This window comes from Mytilus edulis, chromosome 14 (genome assembly GCF_963676685.1).
Source record: "Mytilus edulis chromosome 14, xbMytEdul2.2, whole genome shotgun sequence".
Taxonomy (NCBI): domain Eukaryota; kingdom Metazoa; phylum Mollusca; class Bivalvia; order Mytilida; family Mytilidae; genus Mytilus; species Mytilus edulis.
The window spans coordinates 20,541,639-20,561,992 of NC_092357.1; the positions used below are offsets into that span (position 1 = coordinate 20,541,639).

Sequence of the window (20,354 nt, forward strand, 5' to 3'; positions counted from 1 at the left end):
ACATCAGTAAACCACTACAAATATTAAATTCTTCTTTTAATTCTATTGGAAAATCATAACTATAAGAACTTGATCAGAAAACATGTATGTTTATCAACTAGCTTTTGCCAAAGAGCTCACGTATCATAACATATATATGGGCACATGCAAACAACATACAAAACTTTACAAACAGTCACATTATCAAGCAATGGTGGATCTAATATTCATTTTCACATGTCTTTTCACCTACGCATGAAAAGCTGTACTTTAGCCCAAGTACAACAGTGGCATATACAGATCTACCACCAAATATGTTAGCAAAACAAAATATGATGTACGAATCAATCATATTAATTTAATGTTTTATGTAGTATTCACCACTCCCTGAAGCTCCATATCGACATCCACAATCCAAAATGCGTACTTTCTCACTAAAAAATTTCATGGACAGGTTTAATGACACTGTCAGTTTCAAGAACCCGGTGCTTTCAAATTTTTTAAACAATCAAGACCACAAAAGAAAAAATAGTGCACAAGTATATCGTTAAACGAACATAGTTGAACATCAGAACGACATATCATGTACATTCGTACAAATGTATATCTTACATTGAATTATTGACATTAAACTTATCCTTTTTTAAATATGTTTAATGGTCATCGACATCACATCAGTTAAAAACGGAAATGTAATGTATTATTTCCTCGCAGTAATGCATACCTAATATTTGATTATATTTTAGTTCCGCCTTGTTCAAAATTAGATACATGTCATTAAAATCCTTTGTCTTGAAAAAAAACGAATTCTTGGAAAGAATATAATATTTTTAGATACAAGTCATATTATATATTTTTTGTTAACTATATCCTTAGGTGCAGTCTTAATATAACCTATCAACGTTTAAAAAATATTTCAGAATGTTTCAGTTGTTCGCAATGGGAAGCGATAACAAACATTTAATTTCACTAATATATCTATAGATAGATTGATAAAAGATTACGTAATGTATAAATATGCATGTCGTCTATTGATTTGTAGTAAAATTTTAAATACCAATTCTTGGAAAGATTGCTCTAAAATACACGTCTTAGAATAAATCTTTTCTTGTTAAACAATGTTAAAGGTTGTTCTTAAATTGGCAAATGATTTAACTTTTTTCAATTTTACAATATTTTTCTAAGTAGCATGCGACAGCAACATGTAGCTATGCAAATCATTTTTGATTTAAATTAAATTAACAATTGTATATGTACGAATATTTTATCGAATCAAATTAAATGTCCCGTTTCAGAGCATATACATAATGTATTGTAATAATTATAAATTATATGTATGAATATTGTTTACAAAAAAATCCTGCCCATTGTAAATAAAGGGTATGCGTGTGAGTTTAGCTCGAAATAGATTTATTTTTAAAACAGTATTTTAATAAAAAGGTTTGGCTACCTAGCTAAGCTAGCTTCATGTTGGCACTGATTTCACTGATTTCCTTGTATAAGTTGGTGGACTTTTTTTTTTGGAAACGTCACTAAACAGAGAATTTTAAGTTTACTATTTTATTGAAATAGGATAAAAGTGAATAACGGGGTGACACACGTAAACCATGTTTGACTTAATCAATCGTACAAATGTTTCTGTACCGAATAACGCTGTTTTATTATTGTTTTTTTTTTTTGCTATTGCGTCAATATGAAAATAAGAAAATGTGGTACGATTGCCAGTGAGACAACTTTCCACAAGAGACCAAAGGACATAGAGATGTCAAATGTAGGTCACCACACGGCCTGCAACAATGAGCAAAGCCAATACCGCATAGTCAGCTAAAAGACGCCGAAATGACAAATGTTAAACAATTTAAACGAGAAAAGTGACGTTCTAATTTATGAACATAATAATGGACAGAAAACAAGTATGTTACCAAGCAACAAACGACAACCACTGAATTTTGAAGAGACACAAATAGAGTATCGCGGAGTTAAACATATTTATGTTTGAAGCCGTCAATCCTCCCCTTACCTGGAACAGTGGTATAACAGTACAACATAAAAACAAAATACAAACATTAGTTACAAAAGTTTTAACGCATCAAAAGAATATCTACTTGTTGAAGGAAACGGGTGTTCGAGATTGGTGTTGACTGTTTTCCTTTCCAAGGTTGTTTGGTTGTTTTTTTTTTTTTACATTTCTTTTATCCTTTCTGTGTTTTATCAATATGTACGCATATATCATATTCCTACCTTGATATTAAAGGTACGAATGATATCAACTACTAATTTTAATGGAAGTTTACTGCAGAAAATCTTGGTAATTTTAATTTTGACAAAGACATTTGAAATTTAAACAGAAGTTACGAAATAATTCATCGATATACTAGATAGTACATATATCCGTATGATATCGCTTTAATTGTTCAAATATTGCCGTAATAAATGAATTACGAGACATATAGATGATACCACTTTAAATAATATTATCGTTCTAATTCAAATAAAGTCAGACTCATTGAACTTTGTCGGGAATCAGGCCAGTTTATTAACTCATTCAAACAACAAACAAAAATATAGACACACAGATAATCACGCTATGAGAAGGAAACAATATATGATCACTGGTAAAACTTGTATAAGAAAGTTTATAATACAAATTGTAAATTGCTTATTCACATATTTGTAGAAGTGTTTATTGAATTGTAATTGTTAGAGGGACGGGCAGGTCAATTTGTCCGAGACCTAATATTCATTTTCACGTCTTTTCAACACATTTGAAAAGTTGTGTATATGTCTATGGGTATTTAAAGATCTACCACAAGATTTCTCCTTTATAAAATATCTTGGGATGTTTTCTGAAATAAATAGAAATATTTCCAATTCGCCGAAGCTTCATATTGACAAGTATATCCCAATCCCTTAAGCGTGTCTTCCCATTCAAAAAGTCTTTGGAGAAATTTTATATGATCCTCGATAACCCAGTGTTACACATAATTTTATGTACATGTACCTTACAAAACGAAAGTAGAACGATATATTTAAATCTTATTATATTGACCTTGAATTAACTTACCTACTTGATATAGACATCACAGCAATCATGAATTAAAATGTAATTTAGGTAATACATATTTCCTCGCAGTAAAATAAAACAAATCGTTTACTACCTTTTGGGGTCACTCATTTAAAAATTAGATACAGGTTATCAAGAATGTTAATTTCTTGAAATAGATAGAATGTCGAATTCTCGGAAAGATTTCAAGATTTTTCAAATCATATTAGATTATTTTGGTTGAATAATACTTTTTGTGCATTATTTTACATAAACTGTAAATGTTTAATGTTGATTCAGAATTGCAGTTATCAGCAACGGGTAGCGATAAAACAATTGTATATAAACATAACTGATTTCAATAATTCTTGAAAGATTTGTTCTTTTCTTGAACCTATGGGTATTTCTATTTAATGAACGTGTTGTTAGTTTGATCTCAGTTTTCATTGGAGAATTTTCAAATTTGACGTCGAATATTGCTCTCCTTTAAAATTCCATTATTACGTCATCTTTTTGCAATTTATTCAAAAAGATGGAATACCTTTGTATAAATATCGTCAAAAATCATAAGAGAACACTCTCTCTCCCTTTCCATGACGTTTATAGTTTATTTTTGACTTTTTTATCATGAAAGTTTTCATGGTTTTGTTACTTTGTGTCCCTTTCCTCTTATTAATCAATTCAGATCAAAACATTGTAATTATGCCCGGAGATAATATATGTTGATTGTTCATGTCCAGGCATGACCTTGGAATAGAGCTCTAGAGTTTTTACAATAGGAAAATTTATCAGGAAATATCAATTCAAATTTGGTTTAACTACCCATTGTTTTATTTCCTCTTAATTATATTTAAAGCATAAACACTATGCAAATGTGACCTCCGAGGGAAATGCGTGTTAAAAACTTGCACCAGACCTGAACGGTCCTTGGGAATGAATTAATGTAAACAGTTGTTTGTAATTTACTCTCTCTCTCTCTTTCTCTCTCTCTCTCTTTCTCTCTCAAATTTAAATACCCATCAATAGCCAATTCTTGGAAAGGTTGTAGTCTCTTTCAAATACATGTCTTAGAATAAATCTTGGTTGAATAAAACGTGTTATTCAATCATTGAAAAACGTTTTATCATTTGACAAACTTTAAGCTTTTACAATATATTTTTCAGAGTTGCAAGCAACATCAAATCATAGTGCCGCATATCATTTTGATTTTAGATTTAATAGATTTATATACGAATATGAATACTCGATCAAATCCAATTAAAGGGCTCATTTCAGACCACATACATAGGTCATGTAGGTATATATTGTATCTATTTAAGATAATTTTTTTGAAGGTTGTTAAAAAAATATACCTGTCAATTATATATATAAGGAAATGTTGAGTATGAGTATGATAATAGCACTCCTATGACACAAATATCATAATAGTCCCTCAGTTTCGGAATATTAATAATTTTTATTTCAACATGATAATTTCTGTTATCCTTTTGGTGTAGTATGTCCAGTTATTAATCAACCCGTGCGAATACACCTAATTATTACCTGTATAAGGTATGAATTGTGTCAAGTATTAATTCAAATCGACATTCACCGAACATTTTCTTGGTACTTTAATTTTATCAAGGGCATTTGAAATTTAAATAGAAGTTACGAAACGTTTAATGTATGTACTAGTAAGTATATCACATATATCTGATTAATGTATTAAATTATTTGACCTGGCATATCGATGACACCGGTTCACTGTTTTAAAAAAAATCACATTCTAAGATTAATTGAACTTGTTTGCAAGCACGCCAGTTTATTAACTACATTATCTCTAATAAAAGCATCACTAACCAGAATGGATATGGAAACATGCAAACAGCATACAAAAATAAGACAAACACATAATCATGCTATGGGAAAAAAACAATATGATCACTGGTAAACACATATATCATAGAATATGTATTATATATTGTATTGTTGATACACACACGTGTTAGAATTATCTATTAGGATTTTATGGGAGAGGGGAACAGGTCAATTTGTCCGGGACCTACTAAATTTTCACATTTTTATGGAGATAATTCAGGAGAGTTTCAATAACCCGGTATTAAAGAAAGTGCATACGTGCAATGTAAAACGAAAATAGAAAGCTATATTTATATCTTCGTATATATCAACTTTAAACTTACCTGTTTGATATCGACATCACACCAATTACTAATTGAAATATAATTTATAATACATTTTATATATTATAATACATTTTTCCTCACAGTAATATAAAAGCAATTATATCTTTTACTATCTATGAGTTTCATACATTTAAAATAAGAAACATGTCATGAAAAGTCTTCATTTCTTGAAATAAATTGCATGTCAAATTCTCGGAAAGATCGCTGTCTTTTATATACAAGTCATGTTAGATTGTTTTGGTTGAGTAAAATTATGTTCTTTGGTGCAGTTTTAACATATCTTGTGTAAATGTTTTTTTTTTATTATTTAAATGACTCTCTCTCTCTCTCTCTCTCTCTCTCTCTCTCTCTCTCTCTCTCTCTCTCTCTCTCTCTCTCTCTCTCTTTCTCTCTATCTCTATCTCTCTCTCTCTCTCTCTCTCTCTCTCTCTGAAAAAATAAACTAATTAGTTTGGCAACAGTACACTTATTTGTAAACCCTTTTTTAAAGTTAAGCTAGTTTTATAGCATATAAGACAAACAAGCAAAAAATATGACTTTTTGTTTAAGTCAATTATCAATGTCAAATAGTGAAATGATAATTCGACCTTACTGAATATGTATTCATGTAGCCTTCAATTTAACCTCTTAACTAGAGAGCATAGCTAACGCGTGTGTTCATCTATTTAAAGGAAAAGAATGTCAAAATTAAAATTGAAACAATGGGAAACCATTTGGTTGGCTCATTCGATTCACAAAAGCTTATTCTTATACATGTTATACACATTAAAACGATGATTAACATAGTTTTTAATATATTATAAAAAATCTAATAGACCTAGAAATTGTATTGCACGTGCTCCAAAATGGAGTCATTTGACACTTTTGATGTAAAAAGACAGTGGGTAGATCTCAATATTTTGAACATGTCTGCTCTTTTATATATTATCTGTTTTTATTGCGATTTTCAAGTTAATAGTTAGCACTCGTATTTCTCCTCAAAGTTTTATTTTATTTTTTAAGATGTAACGAAACAAGATGACGATGGACGACGGATGTCAAGTGATGATTATAAAAACTCCCTTTGTCCTCTGGAACAGGTGAGCTGAAAAATTGTGAATTAATTCAACATAGACAATTAAGTCACTTTTTTGTTTCTATGGATACTGTTAAGTGCTAGTAATACATCGGAAATAAAACTACATTTTAGTATATATTGTTCGTTATAGATTTCAAACATGCAAAATGTTAGATATCCGCTAAACGTAAGTAGATCAATTTATAATATATGGATTTCTGAGAAAAATAATTCCTCAGTAAAAGAGATGTGAAAGAGTCAAACTTCTAAAAGTCACATTAAGTACAATTAATTTGTTTACATGTTTACACCGTAATTTATTAATAATTTTGTTCCTATATACCATTCTTACTTCTGTGGGACTTTTAAATATTATTAAACAGTATGAAGAATGCTCTTTATCCTTAACTTGTATTCAAATTAAAAAAAATAATGATGCATTTTCTTAAACTGATAAGCATTACTTATACAACTTCTTCATTTTAAAGGATGGAGATGTGTGGGATATATGCAAATAAGTCATCCAGCAGTTCACAAAATAAAAACATGTATTCACGTTGTGAGTGATGTTTAAATACCCTGTAACGTCCGGTCTGTGTTTTTCTTATATGTTTTTTTCTGCTTTGTATCGATCCGTTATATAGTGCTGTAATATCACCTTCCCAGGTTAAGGGAGGGTTAAGCAGGTTTAACCCCGCCACATTCTGTATGTGCTGTTCACAGTCAGGTGCCCGTTGTTCAGGGTTTGTCGTTGGATCATGTCTGTCATCTCTCATATGTATTTTTCGAAAAAAATGTTTTGTTGTAAATTAGGCCGTTGTAGTTCTCAATTGCATAGTTTAAAATTTGTCATGTTGAGGTCTTTTATAGCTGACTATGGATTTTCTCATTGTTGAGTCTGTACGGTTGCCAATGATTGCTTTGCGTACATACACTTCATTTAAACTGTGGTGGATAGTTGTCTTATTGTCAAGCAATCTCATTTACTTTTTTTGTAAATGTCATGTACAAAACACAAAACATAAATATCGAGGGGTTAACACAGTTTAGTAATATGACGTCAATGAAAATAATAACTTTTATTCTACTTCAGAAGATGTCCAATACAGTTCTTATACGCCTATTCATATATACACTGTCAGAAGCATTTGGTAAAGTATTATTTTCAATTAAATAAGATTAACCTATAATAATGATAACAACATCATAATTACAAGTTCTAGACTTGGGACAGGCACATACAGAATGTGGCGAAATTAAACCTATTGACTAGTGCCAGCATGTACATGTTTTTAACACTATCAAAACAGATAACTGAAGATTAAGCAACATACGGTAGATGATCTGGAATGACCGGCAATTATTGCTTCACTATATGTACATGTATTCATCTAGCATGTGTAACATACAACAGCTCCCTGTAAAATAAATTGACAAGTTACATTAAGAATGTTACACCATCGTAATTATTTGCATAATAGAAGTGAGACTAGATTTTAATTTAAATGAAGATAATAACTTATATTTTTCTTGTCATTGAAGTGTCCTCCAATCAAACAGTATACACCAGTCTCGGATCGTCGGTAGAAATGGTCTGTCCACATCACTTGGCGTCATCGACAATAGCATGGTTTCGACGGAAAGAAATGTTACAAATATCCGAAGGAGCCAAACTTGGTGTCGGTATAGACAAAGACCGTTTTTCAATATCAGGAGATCATACAATTGGAGACTTCAACCTACAAATAAATGATGTTATGAATTCAGATTTTGGTCAATATGTTTGCACAGTGGTGATTGAAGACACATCTGTACAAATCATATTTAATCTGGTTTTAAAAAGTATGTACACATGGTTATTTTGCTATCTTTATGAGAGAAGGCACACAAGAAAAAAGAGTCAATCATGGTTCATAATAAAGGCAACATATTTTTTTTTATTATAGGAATTGACCACAATGGATCTCATTTTCCCCAGTGAAAGGTCATGATCTGGTTCCTTCTTGAACCAAAATCTTTGAGCAGCAAAAATGAAAGAATCTAGATACTAAGATTGCTTGCATACTAGTAGAGTAGCAGACTGAAATTATATTACCCCATTCATTGTATTGTCATTTTTTTTTTTGCATCTTGAATCTGAATGTATCTAAGACGGCGCTAATTAGCGATAACCGAGAAGGGTGAATACTAATGGTGTTTTTTTTTCCTTATTAGAACATTTGCTTCTTAGAGGATGTGTTACTGTGTTACTCTTTTTTCATTGCTATTTACTTAACGTTGAATGTTAATGGCAGAATGTTTAGACCACATACATTGTAAGGACCATATTGTATGGTTTCGTTGTTTACCTTTAACGCACAGAGAGCGTAACAATTTTCTTATACGATGCGTCCTCGTAATGATTGGACGTAGCTAGGTATTTGTACATACACAAATCACTCAAATGTATAGAAAAGTGAAGTGTATTTAGTCAAATTGCAAAATATAAATTCATTTGAAGACGAAAATACTTTTCTTATATTTCAGAAGCTCCGAAAGGCCTAAATATATATGCAGTGAATACAAGTAAAAACAAAAGCAACACCTTCTTGGAAGAGTCAACAAAAGTTACTGTTACCGAAAATGAAACTATAAAACTATATTGCAACATATCAAGTGGTATACCCGAGGGAACCCTGGAATGGGTCTACAGAGGCAACGTTATACAGAGTGGTGGGCCGGGATCTACACGACTAATGTTGAAATCCACACATACAAACTCTGGGCAATACAACTGCCGAACAAACAGTTCTGTCTTAGATACACCGTTAACAAAATCTATTGAAATTTTGGTACAATGTGAGTACTATTTTACAAAGTGGAGTATTCAATTTACCAATCAAGTCGATTACTTTACTGATGATCTACATGTACAATGTAAGAGACAAAACGTTTTAATGCCATTTGTTTATTGATACTAATTGGGAAAATACACTTTACTATCGCCTTCCGATTACTTCGTCCACCGTGTCTGGTGCAAGTTTGCGATAAGCACTTCTTTTGAGGAAATAAACAATTGGTATTTTCATACAAACAATTGAACTTATATTTCCTGGTAAACTTTATATTCATACAGACTTTTTTTTAAAACTGTTCCAAGGTTATTACTTAATATTTCTGAACTGACTTTTGTAATTTCCATTAAACGTTTACTTTTATATGAAAAGATAGAGATGTGGTACGATTGCCAACGAGCTAAATATCCACCATAGTTAAAATGTAATGAATGTAAGCAAGTATTAACAATCATACAGCTTTCAACAACAAGTTAATCCCGTGCCTTATAGTTGGATATGAAAAGCCCTGCAAAAGTAAAATATTTAAAAACAACGGCTTAAAAACAAATATGACAGACATATTCTACTGTACTGCAGGCTCCTGAATTGGGAAAGGGAAGTGTGTGTCGGAGTTTGACAATTTTGTGGGCGCACACCCCTTCCCCTCTTCAGGGCAGTGATGTTACACACCAACATAACAATAAACAGCACGTGGCTTAACTCAAAAGATAGGTACGAAGCACAAAACTTCTACACGAGTGTTTTGGTTTATTTTACTTTACATACTTTTAAAAATAATAAAAAATATAGGTATTACAAATGACGAACATTTTGGAAATAATTAAGTAAGATGTTTTCATATCACTTTTTAGATAAGCCAAAAGTAACACTGAGCGTAGGAAATGCTGTACGCATTATCGAAGGGAATTCACTCAACGTCTATTGCAACGTAGATAGCAGTCCTGAAGTACAAAGTGTATCATGGCTAATACAAAATAATGGCGAGACCAGAAAGTACGGAGACGGTCGAGTATTGCAAATAGCTGTTATTACACGAAGAGACACTGGTGTATACATCTGTAAGGCAACTAATATGGTAGGCTCAACTATGGTGGAGGCCAGTGTTATCGTTATGTGTAAGTGGTTTCAAATGGGTTTTTTTTTCGAAGAAATACTGTAAGATTCGAAAAAGCAATTTTTTATTGTGAAGTTTTCATATGAGCTAGGTCGGATAGAAATCGACCTTATGCATGTTGTGCAATTGTAGGTATGTATACATGTGCATGTATAATACATGAATAGATTTTTGAAAATTCACATACGTAATGAATGATGAATGCTGGTCTGCAAAGTAGATTTTCTTTTTCGAAAAGTAACAAACTTTCAAAAGAGATGTTTTCCTACCAGCAATAGGTTAACAGATATATTGATATTCTTTTGCATTAAGATGGATTCCTATCATTATATATTAAAATTATGAGACATTTTTAAAATAAATAGAAATTAAATCGGGTTTGGCGGCAACAGAGTAATTATTATGCTTTAGTTGTTTTAAAAAATGTTTTATGATTCTACTTTAAAAAAAGATATTACATTATGTAGCATATGTTATAGTATGCTATTAAAGTTATATTTACTCTAGATCTGTATATTATGCCTATGCATATAAATTATGCTATATAATTAAATTATTGATTTGGATTAGAAACTAATTGTATATACTTTCGTCTTTTATATTTGTAGATGCACCAGATGTCACCATTGTCTATGAAAATTACACTGTTAACGCAAAATCAAGGAAGCTTGTATGCTTACCGAAAGGAGTTCCTGCAAACTACACATTTGTTCAGTGGCAACATAAATCTGAATATGGCGACCATATTCGGTTTCTGGATGGATCTGAAGACGGCATTCTCCTACTTCCAAAAAGCAAAGATTTCAACAGTCAGTACTATGATAATGGGGTTTACGTGTGTACAGTTAGTAATGGGATACCAGGTGTAAGTGGGAACAGCAGCAGAGCAGCTTCTGTGTATTTAAGTATTTCAGGTATGACTATCAGTCGGACAGAAAGATTTCTCAAACTATAATAAACAGTAATATAGAAAAGAGATCTAAAACTTCTGCTCCTAAATTATTGAGATCAACTCCTCTTATGAAACTTCAGTAATGTTGCATCTCACATCTACACCAGAAACCAAATGACATAGTAAACTGCCTCAGTTCGAATAAACGTTATAATAAGAATAGCATATATCCAGTGGCAGTATTGTATGAATTAACGGAAGAGCTGTGAGGGGGCAAACTTCTAAAGGCATCAATCAAAAAGCTATTTTAATCTAGAAGTCCCATTCGAGTTTATATACTGTTAATCATAATAAAAATTGCGGAGGAGCCAAGCAGTTGGAGTGCAATTTACCCCATCATTTATTCATATACATGTACCAGTGAGGGGTTTTTCAACCGCGCTGAAGTACGGTTTTACACTAGTAAAAGTAAAAGGTTTTATTAACGATTTCTTTCAAAGCTTTAATATTACTGATTCTGTTTTTTTTATATCCCCAAGGTCAAACCCGCAACTTTTGTTTTTATAGTTTTAATTTTGGAAACAATTGATTTTTCAGGTAAACCCATGTTCGTCGAGGACAACAGACGATTCTCCTATGGAGTAATAAAAGAATCCGTTGAGATGATAATCAACATTTTCAGTAATCCAAAATATTCAGATATTTTCATGCATAAACAAAATGGCGAACAACTCATAAGCGATAAGTCCAATTTCAACATTATTGAAGAACATACTTTTGTAAATGATACTTTCTATAATTCAAATGTACGAGTCAAAGGTTACAGAATGACGGTGAAAATAGCAAAACTGAGACCGGAGATGATTCAAAAATATACACTGAATTTACAAAACGAATTCGGACAAAACCATTACGATATATCACTTTTTCGTGCAAGTAAGTTAGTTTACATTTTAGCTATAATATATAATTAATTTGTATCCTCAACCTTTATGAGAGAGAAAAAATGATAAGTTTTATTATACTAATAAACTGCGAGTCGACATGAACAACGGTCACCTCCTAATACCGTATTAAATGTTGTATGTAAATTGTATAGGGAATAAAATACATGTGACTTCCGATACATGTCCCTTCCGATTTCGACTTTATTAAGAACCGCGTATGCGTGACGAAATGGACATAATTAATTAAGTCATTATTTAGACCTCGTCACTGTTCATATAAAAACAACAAGACATGATAAATGTGCCAACGTGACAACTCTCAGAAATGAAATGAAATAGTTTAAAAGAACTCCACCGAAACTCCAGCTGATCAGATGTGCAAAGGTCGAGTCAACGGTTCTTAGTATGAATGCTCCTGTTGCGCGAAGGTCAATCAACAAAAGCGCTTCGGACAAACGAAAATTGTTTGTTTTTAAAGTGTAAATTCATTATACGTGTAAAATAAATTGAAAGGTTCGTTTTTGATAATTTGTAAAACATATTCCTCCATAACTTTGCATATTGTTCCACCAGGTGTCCCTAGAATTCCAATGAATTTAACATTGTCAACAAAGGAAGGCAATGTTCTGGTAGATTGGATACGTAACTTCGATGGTGGGCTAAAACAGACGTTTTTCATCGAGTTTCGAGAAAGTAATTCAAAGAAATGGACAGTTGTTCAGTCACTGAACATGACAGAAGGTGATATGTTATCTTGGACAATAGAAAGACTCCAAACGAAGACTACATATAACTTCCGAATGTTCGCTCAAAACAGACTAGGCCGAAGCAACAGTACGAAAGAAAAGTCAATTATCGTAGGCAGTAAGTGTACATCTTTATTGTTATTTTTCAATTTATTTCACGATTGTCAAAAATACAATAAACGGAATCATTTATTAATAATAAAAAAAATACGATTTTGCGTCAATATCAATAACACAGCAATAAATATAGGAATATAATTATGGTATGATTATCACTGACAAAACTATCCAACATGATGTACATTATCGGTATAAGGACATCATTCGTAAATATAGCTCAACATGCAGACTTCTTATACGTTCAGGTATTTCCCATCCAATATTTTATGGAAATATTCTTTATAAAGCACAAAAATGTCAGTATTCACCTCAGAAACTAACTAAACCTTTAAATAGACTTATTAAGAAGGGATATAGTTACGATACTGTTGTCAGGTCATTAAAGATTGCATATTTTGGCGTTAATATTAGTTCACTTATAGGGCCTTTGCATCGGAACTAAACACATTTATTATTAATAAACCAGTTGTTGGCATGACACGGGTTATGTTCTTCTCATATATGTTATGATGGTATGATACTAAACCCCTCACGGGGAGGATTGTACCTGATATTCATATGATGAAGACATAATTTTTCAATCAGTTTAATTGAGGTCCGGAGCTGGCATGTCAGTTAACTGCTAGTAGTCTGATGTTATTTATGTATTATTGTCATTTTGTTTATTTTCTTTGATTACATCTTCTGACATCAGACTCGGACTTCTCTTGAACTGAATTTTAATGTACGTATTGTTATGCGTTTACTTTTCTGCATTGGCTAGAGGTATAGGGGGAGGGTTGAGATCTCACAAACATGTTTAACCCCGCCGCATTTTTGCGCCTGTCCCAAGTCAGGAGCCTCTGGCCTTTGTTAGTCTTGTATTATTTTAACTTTTAGTTTCTTGTGTACAATTTGGAGTTTAGTATGGTGTTCATTATCACTGAACCAGTATATATTTGTTTAGGGGCCAGATGAAGGACACCTCCGGGTGCGAGAGTTTCTCGTTGCATTGAAGACCTGTTGGTGACCTTCTGCTGTTGTCTGCTCTATGGTCGGGTTGTTGTCTCTTTGGCACATTCCCCATTTCCATTCTTAATTTTATATATAGGGGCAGCTATAGATCATATGAAGGCATTCAAAGAGATGCAAAAACTATACCGTATACTAACTATAATGACCTCAACGTGACAAAATGTAAACCAGCTAAAGCGAGAAAAAAATCGTCTGATGTAACCAAAAAAAGCAAAAATGGTAGACAGCAACAAAAAGCATCCGCTGGCATACAAGCTACTGACTCGGAACAGGGATGAATTAAACAGAAACAATGAAGTATCGGCCACCAAAACCTAATTATCCAGACAACAACCGAAGACATGTCATATGTTCTACTGTGTTTAACGCACAAGGTGTCGTTTTCTATGTGTTTTCGTGTGTGTGTGTAAATGGTGAAAACTCAAGAAGAACTCTCAAAAATCCAATAACATTTTATGAGAGTGCCTAGATGGGTTTACAGAAGATATATATAAGGCACAGACCTAGGCCAACTAATATACAAACTAAAAGAAAAATACACCCAAAAAGTTTAGAATATCGATAAACAAATTAAGAATAGGAAAATGGCCAAAATATTATTAGAGAATATAGAAATGGGGAACCCAATCCATACCTTCTTAGAAATTGGAGATCAAGACAAATCGATGATAATATGAATTGTAAATCAAACAAAACTATGCAAGTCCAGTTTAGCTAGTTTATTTTAATTTAATACTGTCAGGTGTTTAAATTGATGTACATTTAGTCATATAATTTTTGTTCATTAATGGTTTAATTAATTTTTTTCAGATGAAAAGCTGAAAAGCTCTTTAGCAATATTCTCAACAATACCAGTCGCCGTTTCTACTTCTATCATTTTATTCATGATCATTCTTGTGGTATCAGTAATTGTATTGTGGAAACGAATGGTCAAGCCAAAGAATAGAGTAGATTCACCATTGGAACACGAAGAAGATAATCATTATGTTGAAATAGAACCAAACGGGATGAGAGAACTAAGTATAAACCAAACTGGAAACACACTGCATGGCCAAAAGGTCCAGGAACACGTTCTTGGAGGTGATCAAGACAGACGGTCATTAGACAACGTCTCATCATCAAGTACGGATACAGACAGTAAAGACCACATATCTCTAACCAGTGGAATTAGTGGAAATACTACGAATCCGAAAGACATATATGCACGGCGGTATGTGTCAATTTCCATTAGAAATGACACGTCTCAATCTGAACACATGAGTCAATATGACAGCCTAAACCGAGTCGACCAATATGAAGATATTTAAAGAAAAAAATCAGAATTGTTTGAAATCTGAAAACAGAACGCGGGATCACTGTAAATATCACGGGCATCATTGTAAATATAACGGAATTTGATGAGACTGTCATCAAGGTGAGAGGTTTGGCGCTATAAAACCAGGTTTAATCCACCATTTTCTACATTTGAAAATGCCTGTACCAAGTCAGGAATATGACAGTTCTTGTCGATTCGTTTTTATGTGTTTGTCGTTTGATTTTGCCATGTGGTTATGGATTTTCCGTTTGGATTTTCCTCTGAGTTTAGTAAAAGAAGAGGGACGAAAGATACCAAAGGGGCAGTCAAACTCATAAATCCAAAACAAACTGACAACGCCATGGCCAAAAATGAAAAAGACAAACAGAAAAACAATAGTACACATGACACAACATAGAAAACTAAAGAATAAACAACACGAACCCCTCCAAAAACTAGGGGTGATCTCAGGTGCTCCGGAAGGGTAAGTAGATCCTGCTCCACATGTGGCACCCGTCGTGTTGCTTATGTGATTACAAATCCGGTAAATAGTCTAATTCGGTAGGTCACATTCATGAAAGGGAAGGGGATTGTAGTTACGACGTAAGGAACATATCCGATATCATTTGTGAAACGGTTATTCCATAACGGTCAACCAACTCGTGATGGCGTCCGTAAAATTTACGAAGGGATGATTTCAACTTCACCATTTGGAACTCTTGGTTTAATAGCTTCCTTGTGAGCAGTAACCCTCTATCATGAAAATCATGATAGGAAATGCAAGCACGGGAATATCGTATCAATTGGGAGATATATACCCCGTATGCAGGTGCTGCTGGAATGTTGCTACTTAGAAATGGAAAGTTCACAATTGGAAAGCTGAAATCATCTCTTTTGTCGTAAAGTTTTGTTTTCAATCTTGTAATTTAGATTTTACTTTTCACTCGTCGAAACTAACCTATTTCTTACCGTCCGGCTACTTCTGCAGCAGATTAACTAGACAATTGCCTAGAAACAATGATTCCTAATTTTTGTAATTTCCGCCTTTTCATACAAGAGGAAATATACACAGTCTCAAATGTGATACATAGTCTTAGGATACTTGACAGTTAGTCATTATTTTTCTAGCAAAATTATACATTGTCATTGAATAATTGTATGAAAGTCAGCTTATAGCAGTGAGAGTTGTCGACTGAAAAGTTAATAATACATGTATCACAAAAAAATCATTTATCTTGAAGTCGCTTTTCAAGTTTGCTAATAAACCTCTTTTAAAGGTCGATTGGGAACAAAACGATTTCGAAAAAGAGGGGTAATTTGACGTCTCACGACGATTTTGAGGATATTTCTACATTGTTGCCATTTTTTTATTATTTTTTTTTGTTTGCACATCAATTATGGATACTTCTAAATGCATGTTTGGTTGCACTGAATATGCATGACATATTTCCCACTGGAAGTAATGACATTATTTATGTATTTTGGTAAGATAAAAGTCTATATACAATAAGAAGTTATGGTATGAGTGCCAATCAACCAACTCTCTACCAGAAACCAAATAACATAGAAAGTAATTAAATGCAATGTTTCCCCATTAAAACTGTTAAGGAAGAATACATTTTTTTGTATATCCAATTTGCTTAAATAAAGAAAAAGATTGTTGGGAATTACAAGTTACTTATAAAGTATACTTTACTTTTTTTTTTAAATAATGGAACAATAAAATTAAGAAATGCAACAATCATTTTGACAATTGTCAGAAAAAATAATAATATTCATCCCATATTATATGTTTCGATAATAAGCTTTGTATGATATGGAGAGGTATATATCGCCACTCTTCAAGCACAACAATTTCATTTTCATTATAGCCTTTTCACAATTTTAGAACTTCATCTAAACGAACAACCCCATTCATCGATTTTTTTTTTATATACTTTGTGGTCTTATTGATACGATGGAAGTTTGTCCGATATGTTACAACCGCGGGTACATAATGTTGCATCTAACACCAAAACACAAAGCACAAACGTCAAAAATAGCGTCCAGCATATACAAGGTTGAAAACGTCAGAAAAACTGGACAAACTTGTGTTCGAAGTCATTTTTGTTACGCAAATTATCAAAAAATGTGCAAGTATTTTTTTAGAGTTAAAGTACAATTACGAAAAAGCACTATTTTTAATGCAACAAATCGAAATTTTTAATTAATGATTTCGCGAACAACAATTTACTTGTAAAAAGCGGCGAAATTCGACATTTGACATTCTTGCCAAGACATTTGCCAGATTCCGTTGCATTTTTATTGGTGTTGTGAGTGCTGCAAACATTCCGTATTAATATGTCCTATCTTATTTCTTTTGTGAGCATAATTTATGAAAACGAAATTTTATATAATTTTATATTTTAAAAATCTATAAATTCTAATAAATTACCATTTTCCTAAATCTGACCATGGTGGAGACAATTTATTTTTATCAAAAAATAGCTTTGACAGTTACATGTTCATCAACGCATATATTTAGTAATATTGTAATCATGTATGATATGAAACATATCATTTATGCGAATTATCGAGAATTTTAAACTGTTTCCAAGAGCACAAACACCCCTGTAAAATTATTATGCCTATAGTATGTTACGTCTGCCACTCATGTTTTTGACGTTTTGTCAACATGTTTGTCCTCATTTTTGACTTTATATGATAAAATTTTTTTTTTTTTTTTTTTTTTTTGGAATAGTAATTATCTGTCTAGTCTATGGAGATAAATTTTATATAGCTTAACTGTTTTGATTTTATAGAAAAGCAGTTCATTGGCGTGGACTGGTTGGTTTCACGGTATTGACGCAAAAACGTGCGTAACATCTAGTTGAGCTGTCAGAGAACCTAGAATAACTCACGTTAACTGATTCGTTTGAAAAAAAAAGCATCCGACATGACGGAGAGATTTATATAAAAAAAATCCATTTAACATTAAGTTATCATAATATTACTGATGGCAATAAACAACAACTACAGACTTCAAGTCTCCTGACTTGGAAAGGTCAAATAGAATGTGGTACATTTTACGGTTACACACATGTGTAGGTGCTTAACCCTCTAACCGGTGAAGCGATGTAGCAGCATAATATAAGAAAAAACTATAAATATTAATTTCAAATGGCTTGATTCATTAGATTGGCATCCAGCACAAAACAAAATTCTCATAGACAAAGGACACGAAGTATCAATCTCACAGTTTCTTTTTATTCAGTTTATACGTACAAAGGTCTAGTGAAAGGCCAGTAATAACAATAACGGTACCAATTTTCCTACACCAGATGCGCATTTCGACTATACATGTCTTTGAGTGATGCTCGTGGCCAAAATATTTGAAATCCAAAGCTAATATAAAAGATGAAGAGTAACACATGCATCACATTACTTCCTCAAATGTTAAGACGCAAATATTGCTGTTAATATTCGCTGCTCTTAATTCTTTTGTAAATTTTCAAAACCCCTTTTTGACACGACTTCTTTGTGCTGATGAGGTCTGAACCAATCACCAATCAATTTTATTATAAATCAACCAATCAATCAATGACACTGTAGTGATTTGTGTCGCCTTTCACTTTTAATCAGACTTTATAAGCACTTGTTTAAATGTAACGTTGCGCTCTTGGTGATATTGAAACATAGTGTAAAAAATAAATGTATATATCAAGAAAATAAAAATTCTATATAAAGGTGTTACAATATTTGATAACTTAAGTTTATGGCGTTTTTCAATAAAAGCGTTCCTTTCAGACCTAAAAAAAATGGAAAATCAACTAGTCTAAAATTTATTTTCAAGAATTATTTTGAATACCTCTATTATAGACCTGTTTGTAAACAAAAAGTGCAATCTTAAATACTCTTTAAAATGATATTATTTTCATAATTTGTGTACTGTTTCGTAGGGGACTTTTGTCCCCTACGAAACTGGGCTATTGGTACTTTACGGAACGGAACGGAACGGAATTTCATTTAAGGTATCCAAAGGGGGCATTTATCAAAATTTCGAAAAATCTTTAAAACAAAACAAACTTTAAAATTTCTGTGTTTTACGGTTTCCATATACAAATAACACAAATGTATACTTAATCTCATCTTCACAGGTGAAATGTGTAATAATGTATAACATCGGGAAATATTCTGTAGATGAATATGTCGGATTGTCCTGATAAATTATCATGAAATTAACGCATTTGCAAGTCATGCATTATGATATCTAGACTGACCTCACGTCGTCCTTGATTAGAGACAGTGATCAAGTTGAATCTGATTTAAACTTTTTAATTTATTTTTCCGTTCCGTTCCGTTCCGCAAAGTACCAATTGCTCTGAGGAATTGGTATTTAACGGAAAAAACGGAAACAGACATCTTTAATGTAATTAAAACAGTATGATAAAAAAAAATTGTCTGACACCTCTTTTTGCATGAGTGGTATGTGTTTTAGATAGCATTTTCGACTTGATCAATAATAAAAAATTTAACACAAAGGCAGGTTACACAAAAAGTCTTTCTCCTTCCATCGGTAATTATATTTTAAAAAAGAGGCCTTCAACAGCCCGTTCCGACGATGATTAGAGACAGTGATCAAGTTGAATCTGATGTAAACTTTTTAATTTATTTTTCCGTTCCGTTCCGTTCCGCAAAGTACCAATTCCTCAGAGCAATTAGTATTTAACGGAAAAAACGGAAACAGACATCTTTAATGTAATTAAAGCAGTATGATAAAAAAAATTGTCTGACACCTCTTTTTGCATGAGTGGTATGTGTTTAAGATAGCATTCCCGACCAGATCAATAATAAAAAATTTAACACAAAGGCAGGTTACACAAAAAGTCTTTCTCCTTCCATCGGTAATTATATTTTAAAAAAGAGGCCTTCAACAGCCCGTTCCGACGATGATTAGAGACAGTGATCAAGTTGAATCTAATTTAAACTTTTTAATTTATTTTTCCGTTCCGTTGCGTTCCGCGAAGTACCAATTGCTCTTAGGAATTGGTATTTAACGGAAAAAACGGAAACAGACATCTTTAATGTAATTAAAGCAGTATGATAAAAACAAGTCAGACCCTTCTTTTTTGAATGAGTGGTAAGTGTT

At 32.3% G+C, this 20,354-nt stretch overlaps 1 protein-coding gene across 1 annotated transcript; it reads left to right on the forward strand.

Annotated features, from left to right (window-relative positions):
• The first annotated feature begins 7,361 nt into the window (after window positions 1-7,361).
• Window positions 7,362-15,514, forward strand: LOC139504030 (synaptogenesis protein syg-2-like). Its single transcript, XM_071294085.1, has 8 exons — window positions 7,362-7,413; window positions 7,805-8,104; window positions 8,789-9,100; window positions 9,951-10,214; window positions 10,822-11,127; window positions 11,703-12,041; window positions 12,626-12,916; window positions 14,743-15,514. Exons 2-8 carry the CDS (start codon window positions 7,852-7,854, stop codon window positions 15,237-15,239), a joined length of 2,262 nt encoding a protein of 753 aa, XP_071150186.1. The 5' UTR covers window positions 7,362-7,413; window positions 7,805-7,851; the 3' UTR covers window positions 15,240-15,514.
• Window positions 15,515-20,354: the final 4,840 nt, after the last annotated feature.

What these genes read in the sequence shown, in the direction of transcription:
- LOC139504030 (XM_071294085.1), top strand. Translation starts at nt 7,852, where the DNA reads ATGGTCTGTCCACATCACTTGGCGTCATCGACAATAGCATGGTTTCGA. An exon ending in ATTTAATCTGGTTTTAAAAA is followed by an intron (nt 8,105 to 8,788) that starts GTATGTACACAT and finishes CTTATATTTCAG; the next exon opens with AAGCTCCGAAAGGCCTAAAT. An exon ending in AAAGTCAATTATCGTAGGCA is followed by an intron (nt 12,917 to 14,742) that starts GTAAGTGTACAT and finishes AATTTTTTTCAG; the next exon opens with ATGAAAAGCTGAAAAGCTCT.